Raw genomic sequence first — 20,227 nt, 5'->3', positions numbered from 1 at the left:
TCTGGCCTCCTGGTTTTGAGTCCTGATGCCACAGCATCACAGCTTTTGTGGGATCAACATTTTTTATACAGCCTATGGATCATTCTCCTTGATCTCTGGGGAGAACAGCAGGACCATTAGAAGATCTGACAGTGTGTCAGACACTAGACTGGACCGCCAACTACCCAGCTAAAAGCTAATAACAATCCTAGATCATCTTTTGTAATTAGCTCCTAACACTAGCTTTCACGCTGCCTTATTTCACGACTGGGGGTACTGCCCCAATCTACCGGCTTGCTGCACTTTATAAATGGAGCAGATTTTATCCGCCTCTGAGCCGAGAAAGTTGGTGACAGACACGCGACAGAAAGACGGAGTGATCTGTCTGTGAAAAGCCACAGCCAGCATGCGGCAGCACACGCTTGTTCCTGTAAAGCCGGACTGCTATGTGAACGCACACATGATTGCGGGATAATGGCCTTTTCACGCGGGATAAAGCTGCAAACTTTTGTTCAGTATGAATAAGGAATGCGACATAAATGTGGATATTCTTTCCGCGCGGATCTCCCTATGAAAGCGGCTTACGTTACACTCTCACGCTTCCCTCTCGACTCCTGTGCAGTCCCGGAACGCGCACCCCTTATAAATCTAAGGCAATCAAACACAAGTTACATGAAAAGAACATAAACAACAACCAATGAAGGCCCCTAATCCGTGTGTTACACGATTTTAGGACACCTAATTCCTATAGGATACAATTCCAAGTAATACTCGGGCTGTTTACATATTTCATTTCTAGTTGAATGTGACCTCCCCCCCCCGTTTCTGTATTTACGAGGGAAATAAAGAGTAGGCTGTAGGCTTACCAATTCCAAATAATACCTGCACAATGACAAGACATCAAACTACTGTCATATTCTTTAATTATAATGAAAATACCCTGCTCAAAACTGCCGCTTCATAACATCATCATATTATTTTGACTTACTCTTACTTATGTTTAGCAAAGTTTTCTGTGTTGTCACAGTATTTCACTTTCTTTGCACACACATCACAAACACAGCGTCCTAAACAGCTAAACGACAGCCAGTTATGACTGCTTTCACAGTCAGCCTTGGTCAGTATTGAAGAACTGTAAAGGGCTGCAGCAGAAGCTCCTTCGCAGAGCCATAATGCAAGCATGACTTTGACAGGCGGAAGGAGAAGTAGTTTCTATCAACAGAGTATAATTAGACCATCCTGGTGACAGTAAGATACTTACGATAAAACACACACTCACAACAAATTACAGAGTTTAAATATCGATCCTAAAGCAGGAAACGTTGGTAGGCTATCAGAAATATCGATACTTTAGTATCGATCCGCACATCACTACTTGGTACATCGGGGACCAATATAAGTGCGACACACAACAACAAGAACACCGGTCTGCTGCTAATTACTGTCAAAAAGAAATTAAATGCCAAATCGCCAATGTGGCGGGTAGCCTTCCAACATTTGGCCGCCAAATGGAAAATTCACCCGCATTTGGCGGGTGTTAATTTTCATCCCTGTGTAGACTTTTTTCCTCAAATTATGAGCACTTGTCCTCTGGAAAAAATTTACAGTGGGTACCGTTTTGTTGTCGTTTTTAAAAACTGCACATGTGGTTATAGTTCTATAAAACTCAACAATGTCATTGTTCTAAGTGGGAAAGTTTAGTCTGACTCTTTGCTATTCTCCCACAGCGGCAAAACCCATCCCGTGTCCAGAAGCACTGGACCAGATGTGAGGATTTGTGTTGTAGTTGAGTGTTTGTTATTCTACTGTGTAACAAATCATTATCGTCTTGTCATTACACAAGTTAAACATACCGCTGTCAGAAGAGAACCAACTTCAGCGAGGCTGTCACATATAAGACAATGCAGATGGAAGTAAAGAGCTGATAGGCTGTTACCTCATGTGGGACAACACTGAATCCAACAGAATTATTTTTGGCCTCTTTTATTTTGACAAGCGGTACATTTTTACTTTTGTCAGAAACATGTATTGAACCAAGGGGGGGGGGGACGACATCTGAAAACATGCAACATCTCAGAAAGGCACAGCAGTGTGTTTGCAATCATGCAATGTTTGACCTATTCTACCCAGGAAACAGACAAGTGAATTCAGGTGAAGAATATCATCACTTCAATCAGAGTAGATACGTGAGAGCAGTTCAGAACCAGGATACTAGCATCTTTAAGTTAGAAGATACAAATTAAATGGAATATGTGAGATAATGAATGCCAGAGTTCGGCAAACTAAGCATCTCCTTCTGACCCACCTGAATCGAAAGCTCCCCAGTTTATCCAAAGTTTGTTACTGGTACTGAAGGATCTGAATACTTCTTCCACCAGTTATACCATATATAGCCTATTTATAGCTATAATTCAGTTCTTTAATTTTAATTTCATATGTGGATGAGGATTATTTTTTCATGTATTATACCCATTTGTCAAAATTAGTTGTCTTGTTTGGGTACTACTTGAGTCAGCTGTCTTTTAAGCAACTGAACTTTTATTTTTTTAAGCCAGCTAAATAGCTAAGTAAGAGTGGCAATAAGTCATCTTTTTCACATCACCCAAGGGGAAATAAGTTTATTCACTTATTCAGAGAAGATAATACCTCTCTCAAATCTGTACGTTAAATATGAAGCAGGAGATGGATAGCTTATCTTAGCATAAAAGGCAAGAGAACTCGCCTACCAGCACCTCTAAAGCTCACTAATTAACGTAGTATCAAATGAAATTCATAAATATTAAGCAATTTATCTTTTAATTGAAAAAAGCCATGACGTGTGAAAACAATATCACAAAACTTAATATTAGACCTCTGATGTGTTAATGAATGAGACAAATGCAGTCATGAATCCTTTGGACTAAGTGACAACTCTCCGCACACAGTGGCAGGAAATGACACACAAACATGGTTTTATAAAGCACAAAAAACAACAACTTTATTTACAAAAACAGACCACTGCCCCCATCCCACAAACCCCTAAATTCAGTGACTACTGAGGAATGCTATGTCTGCCTGTGGCTAAGGTTGGGGATTTACAGGACTGAGAAGAACACCACCCAGTGCAAACTTCAGTGTTCTTCCACCCACTTATTTAGTCTTTAGAGTTCAGCCGTTGCTCAGTGCCACAGTATAGCAACAACAAGTGTTGAGCCGTGGGGCCTGAGGCTCAGACTGGGTCAGCGGTTCGGCTTCTGTTTGGTTCCCAGTTGCGAGTAAGCAATATGCTTTAATGAGCCTGGGGCCAACATGTTATCAGACAGACAGGTAGGGCGAGGGGCTAACAAAGTTTTAATACCACCATCTGGGAATGTGGTATTTGCATCATAACAGATTATCCTAATTAATACACATTAAAATAACCACACCATACAAAAACATGTTTCATTTTGCTGAGATCAAAGATAGACACAAAAACACCGTCTTGCTAAATAACGGACACTAAAAATATTTTCAGCTTTAGGGGTCTTCTGTCCAGGCAACAGTCATCTCTACACATTGTGTCCATAACTAGACTTTTCTGCTTGGCCCGAGATCATAAGCCTTTGAATCAAATGCATTCACTTGCTCACAGATGACATATGATTTGGTCCAGTATGTATGTACGTACTCTGAGGGTGCAGATGACGATGCGGTTGCTCTTCACGTAATCGGGAGCATGGAAATTCTGTTCACACAGCTGTGTGTGTGTTTGAATGACGCTCATTACCGCTGTGTGTGAGAATGTGGTTCACACAGATGTACGGGTAAAAGGAGTTCAATGTGGCAACACAATCTTGCAATGTTAGAAAGCTGCTGGTTGAGGCCTCCTGTCATGTTTCCGTGAAACTGTCTGTGTCGCTGTATGTGTGATGTTTCTGCTGACAAAAGCACCGGGGAGGTGTGAAAAACAGTAACTGAGTCAGTATGTATGTATGTATGTGGGGGGATGATAGCAATACTGTTCACACAGCTATGTGGGTAATTGTTTATGCACTTCGAATACAGGCATGTGTTGGCAAGGATGAGTTGCATCATAATTGAACAATGTACGGAAATTACAAGCATGTGATATCTTGTGGTATGTTCACCGTATAACAACCTACAAGTGTCCGTCAGTCTGTGTCCTGAAAGGGGCACAGCAGGATTTGTGTGCGTGATGGTTCTAGTGAGTGTGTCTCTGTCCACCCCAGCTGTATGAAGATGTACAATTAAAAGGCATAGCGTGTGCGAATGTCCTCCAGTTTCTTTGAGACCTCGGGTGGGGTTCTATCCAGCTCTTCTGCCACACTTTTCTGCTTGTGAGGGTCCATACTGTTGAACTGCTCACACAGATCTCCGTCTATCACATTCTGGGGAGAGAAAAACAGGGAGACATGTCTGTGTGTTTTCGTGTCCTATGATCTGTTAATTTCCTTCAGATGTCTATTTCAGCACCATGGGCTATCAGAAACCAACATGTAAAAACACCTACCTTGACTGGGAAGTAGTAGGATCTAAAGCTGAGATGGTCTCTGCCGCACAGTGGAGGGAACTCAGAGCGCATATGCATCTCTAAATGCTGGAAGAAGTCGTGGTCCTGGACAAAAAGACAAACAATGGAAGGAGACACGATGAAAAAGAAGAGCAGGAGAAATGAGGAGGCCTGAAAAAGGAAGACATCTAAATATCAAATCGGACAGAGACGCTGTGTACTTTTGGGGCCACAACGATGCATCAGTCTCTTGTGACATGGTGTGTGTGTGGGGGGGGGTATTTGTATGTACCTCATGCGAGGTGAATGGGACCAGGATGCCGATGCCTCCAGACAGAGTGGTGTAGACCAGAGACTCTGAACCTCCAGGGATCAGAGTGGTTTTCTGGAGAGACAACACCGTCTCACCTACATGGTAGTTCACTACCACCTCAGCCTGGAGAGACGACAGAGGGGGGAGGGAGAGAAAAACAATCGTGTTATTGGTGTCTGGTAGGACACTTTAGCCTGACACAAACAGTTAGATGGTATGACAGATCATTCATTTCTGAATCCTGATGGCTCTTCACTACCTGATGTGACTCAGAACACAATTGGTTTCATTTCGAGCAACACACCTGTGACTTGATTTGTAAAATTATATTATTTATATAAAAGTATATAAAAACTTTACAATTCTTTAAAATTGTGCACATCCTATAATATAATGCTCAAGATTTAAATGTACTGTGAAGGAAATACACCATGTGTCAGTCATGGCTTATCCACAGTAGTGTAAAATGTCAAGAAATTAGATCATATAATAGCACATCAGATATGTTACTGAAGCCATTTCAGGTCCCAAGAGGTCCTTTCAGTTGCACGCATGCATAAAGCACACAAACAGTGGACTCTCTGCCACAGTAAGAAAGAAAACACACTGTCATCTTCTGCTTAATGAAAATTGGTCCAGACGGTCGGATCTAATCCAATAAATAAAAAACTGCTTTGCCAGTAATTGAAGGTAGTAATCAGGTTTTTCTTTACAAACGCAGCATTGGGAGCAATAAAAACTCAGTATTAGTCTGAGCAAGAATTGAATGAACCCTGGCCCCTTTATTGAACATAGAGAAGCATCTACAGTGGTGCCTTTCTGAAGTGGCTGTAATGGCTTTTTTCCCCTATCGGAGATTTTATCTCATCTTGTCCTGGTCATAAACTGTAGCCTTTAGCCTCTCTTCATTATGTTGACAATAATAAGGCACATCCATGCCGCTGTGGGGGATTCCAACACAGTGGAAATGTCACATCCGGCCAACAAAAGCTAAGCAGTTCAACACTAGACTCTCAAGATGTTTTTGTTTCCTAAGTGTTGAGAAGCTGAGGAGAGGAAGTCAGAGCAGGCTAATGTTGCCTTGGGGAAGGGAAGGAGTCCCAAAGCACTGGTCAAACACTTGCACCTGGCAGATGTGTGACTGGAAAAGCACCAAAAATAATTATTTAGCCACAATAATGTACAAGTTGTGTCTGCAGGGGAGGAATTCAACAACTAAAAGATTGTACCTGCAGTCTGGCGTGACGGCGGCAGTGTCGCACTTTGTCTTAGCCTTTGTGCTAACAGAAGAGTATTGGCCGCTTGATAAACTCATTGTGGTAAAAAATGAAGGCTTAGCAACATACATCAGTAGTAACAGTGATGCATGTAAATGTACGCTTAAGCTCAGTACATTATGAGAGAAGAAAAAAGTGTGTAATTTTTGTCAATGAAATGTCAATGAAACTTTGACTTGACCGTATGAAAATGAGACAGTTGGAAACACCATGACAAATCACCCTACCACACATGACACTTTGGGTCAAGACAGTCAAACCTTTCATTTTGCTCAACAGGCAGCTGGGTCTCCCCTGACCTTGATCTTTTGAGATATGTTAATCAAATCAAAAGTGGAATGCAATTTAATACAAGACAGCATTTAGCCAAGACATGTACGGTTAATTAAGTTCATCCAGCCAGATGTGAACACACACAAATGGATAAGGACAAACCCAGGCATCCACGCCCACATCTAAAAACAGACCGTGCATTTCCCAACTCGAAGGAAAATCTCAATCAATGTGCACGGAGGCAGAAATAGCTGACAAACACTGTGTCACAAAGACAACTGGGACCAACTCAAATGGTCTAAATTGGAGGGACTTTCCCAGTCTATCTGCTACCTAAACAGTTTCTGACCAGAATTTAAATATGGGATGTTATACTGCGTGTGTGTACACACTTGCATTGGTGACTAGGTTATACTTGTGGTCGACGGTGTTATGCAGTTTGCGTATGTGCATGTGTGTTGTGTCTGTTGGCGGGTGAAGGAGGCAGATTAGTTCATCAGGCCAAAGTTCTGCACAGACCTGACATTGTGGCCGTTCAGGAGTCTGCCTGAATCATTCATCTTGCCGGGCCTGGGCTCAGCAGAAAACATTGTTTCTTCCTGTAAGCCTGAAGCGAACATTAAAAGCCACCTTGGTTCTCTCTACATTCCTGTCGCTCTCAGTCTTACACAAACGCTAAGCAATCGACTGGTCAGACTGTACAAATTGCACAAGTAAAAGTTCAGCTGAGCAATAAAGACACTTCCTTGGATTTTCCATCATTATTAATTTTTCCTAAGTCTTAACCCTCAGCATAACCTGGACAAAACATGGTATGGCGGACTTGTTTTTCCAGGCTAATGTCAAGCTGAAGCCCTCTATTTTGCAACAACACCTGCTGGCATGACCAACTGTGAATCTTGTATTTCATTCAGGGCATATGTTGGTACCTTCAGTATATGCTAGAGATTAGATGTTTTTTAAAAGATGACAAAAAAAAGGAGCAAAATGTAGATAATTGCAACAGTGACAAACTTTCAGAAGCCTTACAGGGTGGATGGTTTGAGGAATGACGGTTTTACCTTCTGTGATGCTCCATTAAGGAGGCCTCTGTCCCATAACGCTTTGTTCCCTGTTGGGTCTTCATCCACATCGTCGCTGGTGTTGGGGGGAAGACGCACCTGAGAAAATTTAACAGAAAATGAAAACATGTATTTCTTTAGCTTGTTGGTCCTACTGGGATAGAGAAGCTTTTTTTGTGTTACGTTGATGTTTTTGAGTCCAGTGCCCAAAAAGAGGCAATTGTGTGTACACATATACTGTATATTTCATAGCATGTCCTAGTGTGTTCTTTCTGGCCATAAAATACAACAGGGACGCTAACTCATCAGGAGTGAAAAGGGTGACAAAGATCAACGTGTAGTTACATTTTTTGTCCAAGCTGCCGATCTAAACAAATTACATAAGTGGTCTATTTTGGATTCAAAACATGGAATTTGGCACAAAGGTGGAAAGTTTGCACCCCTAGTACAAGTCAGATGAACATACGCCTAACCATACTTACAATGCTGATGTTCCCAAACTTGTCAGCAGAGGCCATGGTGTCGTAGTCGAGCAGACAAGCTGTGGTCACCCAGCGGGGGTGTGTGTCATCAGCAAAGATGATGAGCTGGTTCTCGTTGCGTCTGTAACGAACCCAGAACAGGCTCTCTTGAACGTCAGTCACGATCACACGCTGGCCGATGGTATGGATGCCAGTCACCAGGTTGGGAACATGCTAAAGGGGAGAGTAAATACAATACACTCAAATCACACTACATATGTATATTTACACAAGGGAAACATACGCTGTTCTTTAGCAGCTTGATGTGCAGCACCGAGAACTGTGACCTCATCAATGCTTATTGTTAACTTGTTTATAATTATCATCCAGTCCGTCCTCGTAAATAAGAAGTTGTTCTTAAATGTCCTACCTGGTTAAATAAAAAATGTAAAAGTTATTTATTAAAACTGTTTCAGTTACAGACTTTGTATTTTTGGAACGACGTAACCAATAAGGGAGGAACCAAACAGTTTAAAGTACAACGGTCAGCTGGTGTGCAGATCCACATGATCTGTGTTCTAACTGCAGCACATATTATATGTATATCTGTATATATCTTAGTTCAAATGCAAATCAAGTATCTTGTCTACAGCTGGGCAGAGTGCTGCACACCTGTACCATCACATTTTCACCATGGTAAGCATGGTAACTAGATACCTCTGCTAAACAATATGTCTGACATAATGTCAGAACTGTTACTTCTTTACATTCTGTTGACAGTATTTTAAAATTACATTCTGTCATATTCTCCTTTAAACAATGAAACTCAGATGTCATGTATTGTCTTCACAGGAAGGAAAAACAATTATTTCAAATGAATTAAGGTTTGCATCAGTGATTTATTTCATTTCTGAAAAGGTCAATATAATACAGCTTTAATCCTATCTACAAATTAAACTGTAACTTGACTTTATTTCATCACATCAAGTTATTTAGAGAAATGTGGTTAATACAGGTAGATTTGCAATTAAGAAACCTTTTTATTCAACCATAACTACCCACAAATGTGCTTCTTGAGTTTCTTTTTCCCCCCAAAAGGGTTCCCATTTACATACCATGACCCTGCAAACGTATCACTTGGCATAGTATGCTCTTGCACTCAGGTTAGTTTATAAGAATAGTCAGGCTACTGCGGAAAATTCCCCCAAAATACACAAATGGAGTTTGGGGTTTCACTTTGTGTTTCATTATTATTAGGCTACTGCTGTCTTACATCACATACCTTTGAAACAGCATAAAAGTGAACATATTAGTGGTGGACCTAATTCACATAGTATTATATCCATTAATAATATCACAACTGTTTCTGTGGCAGCTGCTGCGTCAAGATAACAGGCAGACTCAGACTAAACCTGTTATCTAATAGAATGTTTCCCTGATCAATCAATTAGATGGGTTTCAGTTGAAAGCTGGCTTTTTAACAGTGATGCTACCTAAAGTATATCTCTAAGGATTAACAGCCATTCATCTGTTACATTTACAGTTTTGGTAATAACTTGCAGTTTTAGTTAGTCTACACAATCAGAATAAAGAAACGGAGCGCTCTCTCTCTTTCACCTGCACACACTTGACCGCCGTTATCTCTCCCCCTTCCGATTCTCCCTCACTGGTGTCACTGCGAGAACTTCTTAGGGGTTCTTCTTTTTCTGCTTTTCTGCTTCTATCTATCAAATAAATAGCTGTAGCCTGTGAAAAGTCTGCTTATCAACAGACATCTAAACGATCGTCATAACGCCTGTTCATATTATTGAGGCGTTCCTGCTTTTGTAGTCTGTGATGTTATTGATCGCCTGCCACACATCTTTGGTGTTGTTGGTCTCTCTCCAGTCTCTGCTGATGCCTCCGCTTTTAGCAGCTTTGCTTCATACACAATGTACCTGTCTATCATATTCACATCAGCAGCTCACAGAACACGAAGGGGAGCGTAGATGTGCGTGTATTTGCCTACTTACCTTGTTTTCACACTTGCGAAGCAGCTTTTTTTTGCCCAGGTCGTAGATTCTCAGCAGTTTCCCAACTCCCACCAGGACTCGTCCCTGGAATGGAGCAATGGCCAAAGGCACATCCTCTACAGGTGTCTGCCAATCAAAACACAAAGAATTAATTAACTGCAGCTAATCAGGATAATTTATATTTGTTTGAGAACAGGTTTGGAGAAATATGAGCTGTTGATGTTTAGACAGAGGTCAAATACCTCATTTTTGCAGAAGGAATACCAAACTGCAGCATTCTCGTAAAATATACTGTATTTGTAATATACTGCATTGTAACACTGTGTCCGTCACATGGCACCCACAAAGATTATATAATCATTAGGGCCTGAGCACGAAACGTGAGGGGTCCCTATTAAAACTGATGGACTTGTTCTTCTTTTTTCTGCAAAGTAACCTCAATTTTGGGGGCCTAAACATACTCGAAACTCACAGAAGTATGCACATAATTCAGACAAGGTGAAAAAAAATTGCATTTTATGGGCTTCGCACATGGGCTTGGCATAATGGCTCGCTAGCACCCCCTACAGCCCCCAGACAAGGAAGGACTTTTCTGAACACATGTACATGCCAACATTCACCCATAGTCATAGCACCACCTGCTGGCAACAGGAAGTGGACTTCAGTAAAGCAGCCCCCGTGGCGCGTTTCACATACATATATGAAATTTCTGTGGCACATGTATCACGTCCAGACGTACCAAAAAGGAACGATGCTCTAAACCCAACAGGAAGTCAGCCATTTTGAATTTTATGGTCACCATACTTTAACTCCTCCTAAAGATTTAGTCCGACCGACTTCAGATTTGTGCTGTGCGGTCTGAACCCATCCAAATTGATGATTCGCCATGAAACAGGAAGTTGTAGTAACTTCAGTGTACATGCTCACGTCTGCACTAAACTTTACTTAAGAGTCCCACCCTGATCACGTCTACAAGCCAAAATTCACCCGTAGTCACAGCGCCACCTGCTGGCAACAGGAAGTGACTACGTTTATGCTGTGATGAACCACTTCTTGTAGGTTGGCTATATGTACTTTCATTTAGCTGACACTTTTATCCAAAGCGACTTGCAATTGCTATACATGTTAGAGGTCGCACGCCTCTGGAGCAACTAGGGGTTAAGTGTCTTCCACAGGGACACAATGGTGGATGTGACGTATAACACCTTCGTTCAGCGTCCGAATAGTGTAGCAAATTCACAGCCGTATCGGCAGAGCTCCAGAATCTGCAACGCGCTCGGCTAACACCTCAACACGCTACAAGTGCGAGGGCCAGCAGACAGAAAAAAACTAAAGAAGAGACGGACCAATGTCAGCAGCGTCAAAGGGATAAAATCACCAGGTAGAGTCTTGTGAAAAGTATTGTTAAAGAATGTCCAGCCCATTATACAAAAACAAGTGCAGAGAGATGAATCATCGTCCCACTTAGATGCACCAGCCAGCATCCTCCTCACGCTCCTCAACACCAGTTCAACTGTTAGTCTGCAGCTGAAGCCGTAAGACAGATGACAAGGGGGAGAAGTTGAGGAAGGCTTAGGTTTTGCCTGCTATTTAGATATATTGAGTGTCTTATTTAAACATGTTCAACTTGTCAAAGTCGATTTACTCGTCATTGTCACTTTCGTGAACCGATCAATCACAGCCTGGATGGGGTGGGACATTAAAAAAGTTTTACGTGCTACAGTTAACTTCTGAAATGTTGAATTCATTGTTATGCATGAATGATTATGTTATTAACGAGTTTGCATTAACAAATTAGAGACTAACCATAATATAGATCACTTTTCTTGCATAGGGATTTAATGAATGAAAACAACCCCCAAAAACTGCTGTCCAACTTGAATTGATATACTGGTGGTAAGATATGTAGTACACTATTATATGAAATTAAAGTGCATATAGTAACATTATATAATAATATAAATGTATACGGTTATTTAACATTATAGTTTTTATTTAATATTATAGTTATAATTTTACTGGGTTTACTAGTTGCTCTTCCAGGTTGTGGATCTGCAGTGGACAGATGTAGATTTAGCCAGAGCCAGGATGCAACTGTGCTTATATGAGCTGCTTCTAGCCACCTACTCCTGAGAGCAACAAGCTCCCCTTGTTCTATTTCTTTTAAATAAATATTGGTTAGTAATCTTGTTTAAGTGTGGCGTAGGTTGTTTGGGTGGTGCCGGTGTATCGTGTATGTGTCCCTTTTTCGAAAACTACAAGACCTACAAGTTTTGTTTAAATGTAAAAAGCTATTTCACTATTTTAAGACCCATGCCAAGTGACCAGGGTTTTCACCTCCATGTTCCTCCAGTTTTTTTCACATCGTTATTGCACACAAGTATAAATATGTATGGAATACACTGTTTGTTAATGTACTCTAAATTTCTTACTATCACGTACTCCTTGGGGGAAAAACTTAGCTTACAGCTCTCTGTATGTGCATCAGGAAAAAAAAGTGTGTTTAGACCAGATAGATTCATCTAAAATATCTGACCTGGTTAAGTGGTTGGGAAATTCCTCTAATGTGAAATGAATTGGCTGTAAAATACAACACTCATGACTCACTTCCCTTGTTAATCCACATCAGGTGGGTTGATTGACCCGGATTGCCTCCACCCTGCTTGAGTTTCTAGGGAATTGCCCGGACAGCGGTGCATGTTGCCATGGGCATCAGCATCGGTGTTTGGTGTCATTAAAACTTTACTAGAGGCTGTTCTGCCTGGTGCACTTTGGAGGAGTAGTAATAATAATAATAATAATAATAATAATAATAATAATATTATTATTATTATTATTATTTGTAGAGCACTTTTCAAAAATAAGTTACAAAGTGCTTTAACAAGTGTAAAGACAATAATACCCAAGAGACAATAATACAAAAACAATACAAGATAAAAGCAAGAAAACATTGAAAAGACTAAAATACACATTTAAGATAAATATAAAATAAGTAAAATAGAATAAAATAAAAGGGATAAAATAAAGTCAAATAAGATCGGGAAAGGCTCTCCTATAAAAGTATGTTTTAAGAAGGGACTTAAAAGAGTTCACTGACTCAGCGACCTGATTTCCTCGGGCAGGCTGTTCCAGAGCCTCGGGGCCCTGACAGCAAACGCTCTGTCCCTTTAGTTTTCAGTCGAGACTCTGGAACAGACAACAGACCTTTGCCCGAGGATAATATAACAAGGCGAGAGGCCATGAAAAGCTTTAAAAGTGATCAATAAAATTTTAAAGTCAATTCTAAAACATACTGTACCAGGTCTTTGTGGGTTCAAAAAATAAAAATAAAAATCGTGCCCGAACCCCAGAAATGTACCTGCCGGAACCAAACCGAACCCTTCAGTTATTTGAAACATGGGACCTGGATCCATACCGAACCGAGAACCACCTGCCCTGAACCAGACCCTTCTATTACTTGAAAGCTAGGACCTTGTCAAAGTCTGCTCCACTTTGTTGCATCCAGCATAATAAAAGGTAACTTCAAATGTTTGTCCTTTTCAACAATAACGATTGCTCGTTTATTGGCAGCACTGCAAACATTAGTATTGCTAATTCGCTACCATCTGTGCTCTCCGAGACAAGTCTGACCTCAGCTTTCTGACCGTTCACCTCCTGAGAAGGGGCAATGTATCAAACCCACCTTGTGCACAAACTCCAGCTTCTCCCCTCCACTGGTTAGACGATAGGTGTAGATAAAGCCACCACTCACTGATCTGGGGTTGAGAATCATGTCTCTGGCGACACCCACAAGAACATACCAATCATCTCCAGTGTTGGGGAAACGACACACTGCAACACTGAAAAAATATCAAACACAGGAAAGGGGAGAAAAAGAAAATGTGAGGAGCTGTTGCACCATTTATTAGCAAAGAATTGAACAAGATAGAGAATTGTCAATAAAAGATAAAAGATGTCCTACACAGAAATGAAACTACAGCTACATTGGAGGGTGACCACTTTCAATTTTCCTGAATTCAAAATATCTATATGTAATATTATCATGTAGAATAAAACTTAACTGACCTTGTCAAAAATGTTTATGGCAAGTTCAATTCAATCAAACAAAACTGGTGAAGTGTGAAGGAAAACTACATGACAGAGATTAAAAGGTCTCCTACCTACTATAACTGTTAATATGAGCCAAAAAGCTGCAACTAAATAATTCACTATGGCGGTGTTTACTGTTAAAACTGTGTTTACTTTGCTTGCAGTTACTGCATTAAGGCAAGAGGACAACCCAACTCTATTAAACACCCTCTCTTTCTTAAAGTACAAACAAGTTCTCGCTTCTGAATTATGCAATCAATCACCGGATGACAGAAAATATGACATTTTAAAAAGATCCTCTGTTCTGCTTCGACAGCCCATGACATTTTTCTATGGCAACTGCTGGTTAAATTCAGTTGGTTAGGATACACCCTGGCTAAAATTAATGCTGGGAGTTTTGGAGGCTGATTAATGTCAAAGGCGTAATAAACAGGAAACGGTCCAGGGTCAGACTCTGGACATCATTACCTCATTTACCCGCACCACACCCACACTACCTAAAAACAATGTCAGATGAAGCCTTTACTTCAACATTAAGTGCAGAGTCTACAGTTTCACTTTTTACATTTGCCCTTTCTAATCCCAACTCCCAATGGCTTCACTCTCTTTAATTCGCTTCCTTCCTGTTTAAAAATCATTTCAAGGTTCACTACAGCCATCTGTAAACAAACACCCCCACTCAATAAACAGAAGTCTGAACTCTGGCTAAGTGTCACAGTTTTATCATGTCAACCGACCAACTTGCTTGTTTATTTCAACTCTTTCATAATCTCAGATGTTCTGCTTCAGACGTCTCAGAATTACATCAGACCTACAGTAGGGATGGGTATCGTTAGGATTTCATTGATACTACATCGTATACTAGTATACCATACTCCTTCTGGTTCTTTTTTTTTTTTTTAAATCACTGTGGAAAAATAACTTGATAACAGAAATTTAACAAAAATCAAATATTTTAAGGCCCGTGCCGAGTATCCAGATACTAGGGGCTTCACTTCCATAATCCTCCACATCATCATTGCACACAAGGAGAAGGAGCACACACATAGTATAAATGTATAAGTTGTTTGTTAATAAACCCTGTATTACTTTAATATATTTTTACTGTGCTCCTTGGGGAAAGCATTAGCATAGAGTCTTGAATTTGCAAAATTAAGTTCAAAGAGTTTCAAGTACTTTTTAAAAGAGGATTCTTTTCATTTTCAACGACTTCACTCAAAGCAAATAATTCATTTTCAAAGTCACAGTCTTAAGATGCATAGAATTATGTAATGGTTTTGTAACGGAGCATCCTGGGTTTGTTAAACTTCTAAACAAAGTTGTAAATTCAAACATTGTTGTAAAATCGACATGTTTGGAGAAACTCACAAAGGCTGAAATTCTAAATTATTCATTAATACACTTGATGTTGTCTATTTCTAAATCTCAGCCTGCATGTCTCAGTCAAAGATGTGGCTACTCAGCAGGGTAATGTTAGGCATGGAGCTGAATTTATTCATTTCCCAACTGTTACTGAATTTAATTCTAACAAATAACCAGTATCATGTTCAATTTAAATTTGAACAAACTAGATTTCATGAAAATTGGTTCAGAATTAAGAGTCACAGTCGATTTGGTAGTGAAGTGCACCTCTCAATACACAGCGGCTCTTTACCCCCTTCAATATGTCAAAATGCAAAGAGCTGATGCGGCGAACATAACTAAAACAGGGATTTATTCACATGCCTAACCTGACTATTGGTACCACATCAGTGGCCTGTACTATGAAGTGAGGTAACTGGCTTATCCAGGTAACTTCAAGAGTAACTTTGTGTCGTCGGGTGTAACTTCCTGATTAACCCATACTACGAAAGGTGGATAGGTGTTAACCGAGGTCTGTTGCCATGGCAATTCACCTTGCATCTCTAAACCGCTCCGAGCAGGTTTTGTTCATGGTTAACTCGAGGTTATCCTGTATACGTGGACTACACACCACATCTGTACTCAGTAGGCTATTAATATGCTACCACTTGATAAAATATTTTTAGATTTCATACCGATTTGGTCCACTGCGGTTGCAGCTGAAATTAATTAGTTAGTTATTTTTAACACAACAGCATTACGTTCATTCAGCGAGCTCTGCAGCCCTCTGTGATTTTAGATAGGAAATCTTAATTAACAGGCCAGTTTCTTAGATGCAGCTTATCTGTAGGCTATAATTGAATTCTCCTAAACGCTTTCACATATTTAGATTGACTATTTTACGTGTCCAAAAAAATACAGAGCCAGGGTGGGGGTTAATAAACAGAGAGAGAAAAAGAAAAGATGTAGTAGTAAATTTACAAGAACAAAATTTCTGAAATTAAAAGTCACAAAAAATCCAAATCACTCTGTTGAAAACAACAGAATATATTCTGAATATGCCCAATCCATGGCCAAGTCTCTAAGGTCCATGATTAAATGCTAAACTTACGAGTATTTCCTCACTGCTAAATCCGATTGTGAAGTCTAATATAATTTCCCACTGCATGCATAATACACAGCAGACGTGTTTGTGATGTTGCAGCCTTCAAAGTGAAGCGATGTGTTTAGAAAAAAACAACACTATTTCACAAAGAGTTTCTCTCATAAATGACTACAATGTCAGAGTATTCTAGTGTTTAACTTGTAGATTTTTGATCATTAGTTTCTCGTAATCTACCATATTAGCATTTTTCTATTAAAATGGACATAATATACAGTTGTACCTTTAAATCCTGATCATACTACACATAATAATCGTCCATAAAATACAAAATCTAATATTAACCTACAATAAGAACACGATAATGATGATTACAAATGTACTCAATGCGATGCCAACAAGCCTCCCTGACTTTGTCAGCCGCCACAATATTAGATTTGGCCGTTAACTTCTCTTTACATTCATGATATCCTGACACAATCAATGTGAATTTTTCTGGGGAAAATACGGAGAATGCGCCGTTGCGAAAAACTGCCTGCACGGCCGAACACACCCCTTTATGTGAATTAATCTGCAGATGCTCCGGTTCTATGAATTCCTTTTTTTGAGTCATGGCAAAGACCAAAATGTGGCCTGCAACAGACTAGGTAAGCCTTGTTCTAGCCTAGCAGTTGTTAATAACAACTGTGGGGACTAACAGCAAATTTATTATAATGACTTGATGAACAAAACTTTGGTCAAACTTTTGTTTCCGGTTTGATTCACACCCTTTCCGTTTTGCTATCAATGTATCTGTTCATCCATTCCTCACCTGAATGCAGCTTCGTTCTGTTCCAGCTGCACCTGGTCCAGTGTTGAACCCTGTATGGGGTTGACGAGACGCACCAGCGAGGCCCACTGTCCTGCTCCAGCTTTAGGTGAACCAAAAATGGCTTCAGAGAGATTCTCGTTGAGGAAGGCAGCAGCCATCTCAGCAGCCAGTTCTCGTTCATCCTCGCCAGCAGCCTCCACCATCTCCTGCAGAAGCAACAGAGAAAAAAGCAGGTCAGCTCAAGGGATAGCATTGCATTTTATATATATATACACACATATTTTCCCCTTTACCGGGTGACTGAAACATTCAGTGGGATGTATTGAACCAAAGCCCACTACAACCAGTACAGTGAGTGGTTTCCTGTCTTCATGGAGGACCTGAGTGAGTTCCACTCATGGGGAAATTTGTTTTTATCAACATAATATACCTCGCTCACAGCATTTTATTTGTAAGAGCATGTTCTGGTGTCCTCCGATGTGGACTACCACAGAGTATAAATATTAGTGCTTAGTGGCCTCTTCCCTACTGATAATGCACATAAGGGCTTATGGAATAAAATGCAGGAGTCGAGTATGAATCGAATAGTAGAAAAATGTATGGCAGAAAGCCCACAGAGATCTCTACTCCTGACCATTTAAGAAGCGAGATGTGGAAAGTTTGGGGATTTTTGACAACAAATGGAAAATATAGATATATATAAAGATATAATTATCTGCAGAATATGCAAGATTCAAATGAAATATCACTCAAGAACTAGTAACCTCAGGGCACACCTAATAACACTACACCCTGAAAAGCTAGGCGATCTATAGTCAGAGGAACCAGGCGAGAATGACTTCTTTTTTGCCTCCCTCCAGATTGTAAATGTTAATTAAAGTTGACATTATTTATTTTGTGCCTAAGCTTAATTTATTACTTAGCAAAAAAAAAACTATCACCTATTGGCAATTTCACATTTTTATTGGTAATGTTTGAATACGCTCTAGTGGACAGAACGTATAACAACCACATGCTGATGGTGGTTTTGGTCGATCTATACAATGTATAGGTACATAGTAAATATTAATAGGCTAAATTTGAGCATTTGACATTTCATAGAATAAAAAAAATTATCAAGTAATAGAGAAAATAGCTGGCAGATTCATCTATAATGAAAATAATCATTAATTGCAGTCCTAATGTATACAGGTATGATCCTCCCATGAATCTTCCGTAGCTATAGCAATATAAAGCCAATTTCAATGAAACTGACATCCAAAAGCAATATAGCATCAGAGACAATCACAGACGTCAGTAAACACAGCATATCTCAAAATCCCTGTTCTCTGTTTTTAGGCACAAGGTAAGTATAGTCCTAAACGGGCAGGCCTAAGCCTGCTCCACAGGAAACTCAAAGGATACTGATAGTTTCCCAGGAGACACAGTAAAAGGTACAGCAAACTGTACTTATTAGGTATTTCTTTCTAAACAGATCTAAACAACACATCCTCTCGCTGCTCTAATAAATGTATTACTGTCAGGGACCTGAAGCAGATTTCAGCTTTGCCCGTAGGATCAGTTTGCACTTTATACCTCAGCCATTTGTTGCTTTCGTTGAGCTTTGGTTGCTTCAGTGTAGGCATTGTGGTCAGTCTCGATCACGATGAGGTTGTTGGTCTCCGGGTGGATTACAAATTTCCTGGGAGTGTACTGCAGAGGAAAGGCCACCTGGTTGAAGACGGCTCCTAATTTCTCCAAAGCCAAGATTCTGGCAGAAAGATAATAAGAACAGAAAAGAGGAGAGACAGTTACAAACCATTTTTAACTTGAGGGGTACACAACAGAGTTCTGAGCTGTTCTCTAAGTCCCGCATGTCAGCCCATCACTAACAAGTTTTACTTATTCCTACTCCTTTTCGCACATGAGGTATGTTAACACAGGAAAGAAGGGTACTTTTGCTGCTCATCTGTTGTTGTTTTTTCTCCTATTTTTTTAAACATCGTTTTATTTACTTTCTCGTGCATGTTTGAAATAAAGATTTAAATTCTACAAAACTAGATGGATTTGTCGCACACTTTTTATATACAGTCTATGTTTCGTACATCAGGCAATGTGGTGCATTTATTATATAGATTTTATTGTCTCCGATCCACATTTGTCTAAAAAACAGACTACTGCTGTACAACTGATGTAACTGTTCACATTTTTGATGATTGTTGTGTTCACCATTAGTCTCTACCACTTTCAGAAACGTATAAGAGAAAACAAAAGCTGCCGAGCTGGACATGTGACAGTTCTTGTGGTGTCCACATGGTATGTCCCGAGGCCTGATGCATATTAATATTTGGAGGGTGATGCAGCACATGGAGAATGGCTAAAAATAATTTTCAAATTCATAAAATTCAAACCCGGATGCAAACTCATCCGGGGGGAATAAGGTGACAAAGAAATCCCTAGGGGAGTCCGGGGTCAAATCCAAAAACCAATAGTTTAATTACGTCGTGGTTATGACAATATGAGCGTTGCTAAGATTATCTTAGCATAAAGAAAATGGAACAATCAGGGATCTAACATTAACATGAAGTTGGCACTTTGACTGAGGAGTGCAACTTGGGTTGTTTAACATGTAGCTCCAGAGCTCTAACATCAGTGACGTTATACATGTAGAACGTGGAATCACAATTACACAACATTAGACTCCATATAAATAACAGGCAGTCAAAAACATTTTCTTCAGAAGGTGTGGTTCTCAATTATTACTTGTGCCCTCGCAGCTCTAACAGTCACAATGTGTATCCATACCTCAGTGTGTTGGTAGAAATGGCCACTATGCCTTCAGGGCATTGCTCTGAGGCAAAGCCAGAGGCGTACTCCAGAGTCTCATATGACAGGGGCGTCAGATGGAAGCGAGACTGGTACGAGTAGCTGAGCCAGGAGCGACTGGACATTGCCAACACCTGTGAGGGAGAAGAGATACAAACAATATTGGATTAATCTCATTATTTTTCTTCAAAATGTCAACAATGACAAATCC

At 40.1% G+C, this 20,227-nt stretch overlaps 1 protein-coding gene across 2 annotated transcripts in view; it reads right to left on the bottom strand.

Annotated features, from left to right (window-relative positions):
* Positions 1-2,929: 2,929 nt before the first annotated feature.
* The window catches only part of sf3b3 (splicing factor 3b, subunit 3), a 32,977-nt gene continuing 15,679 nt past the window's right edge, over positions 2,930-20,227 (bottom strand). The window contains exons 17-26 of one of the 2 annotated variants that reach the window (XM_038705725.1): positions 19,996-20,150; positions 18,787-18,961; positions 17,212-17,417; positions 13,551-13,707; positions 9,869-9,994; positions 7,878-8,090; positions 7,396-7,494; positions 4,764-4,907; positions 4,472-4,576; positions 2,930-4,349 (exon numbers count right to left, since the gene is read on the bottom strand). In XM_038705725.1, the coding sequence (XP_038561653.1) occupies positions 4,209-4,349; positions 4,472-4,576; positions 4,764-4,907; positions 7,396-7,494; positions 7,878-8,090; positions 9,869-9,994; positions 13,551-13,707; positions 17,212-17,417; positions 18,787-18,961; positions 19,996-20,150 (1,521 nt within the window). In that variant the 3' untranslated portion in view covers positions 2,930-4,208. The remainder of the gene's footprint in view (positions 4,350-4,471; positions 4,577-4,763; positions 4,908-7,395; positions 7,495-7,877; positions 8,091-9,868; positions 9,995-13,550; positions 13,708-17,211; positions 17,418-18,786; positions 18,962-19,995; positions 20,151-20,227) is intronic. The other variant, XM_038705724.1, reaches the window with a different exon arrangement.

Source organism: Micropterus salmoides, unplaced genomic scaffold (genome assembly GCF_014851395.1).
Source record: "Micropterus salmoides isolate LMB-PRFRI ecotype aquatic unplaced genomic scaffold, ASM1485139v1 Ms_hic_scaffold_8, whole genome shotgun sequence".
Taxonomy (NCBI): domain Eukaryota; kingdom Metazoa; phylum Chordata; class Actinopteri; order Centrarchiformes; family Centrarchidae; genus Micropterus; species Micropterus salmoides.
The sequence above is the reverse complement of the archived record's forward strand: the minus strand, read 5'-3'. Positions and strand labels throughout refer to the sequence as shown.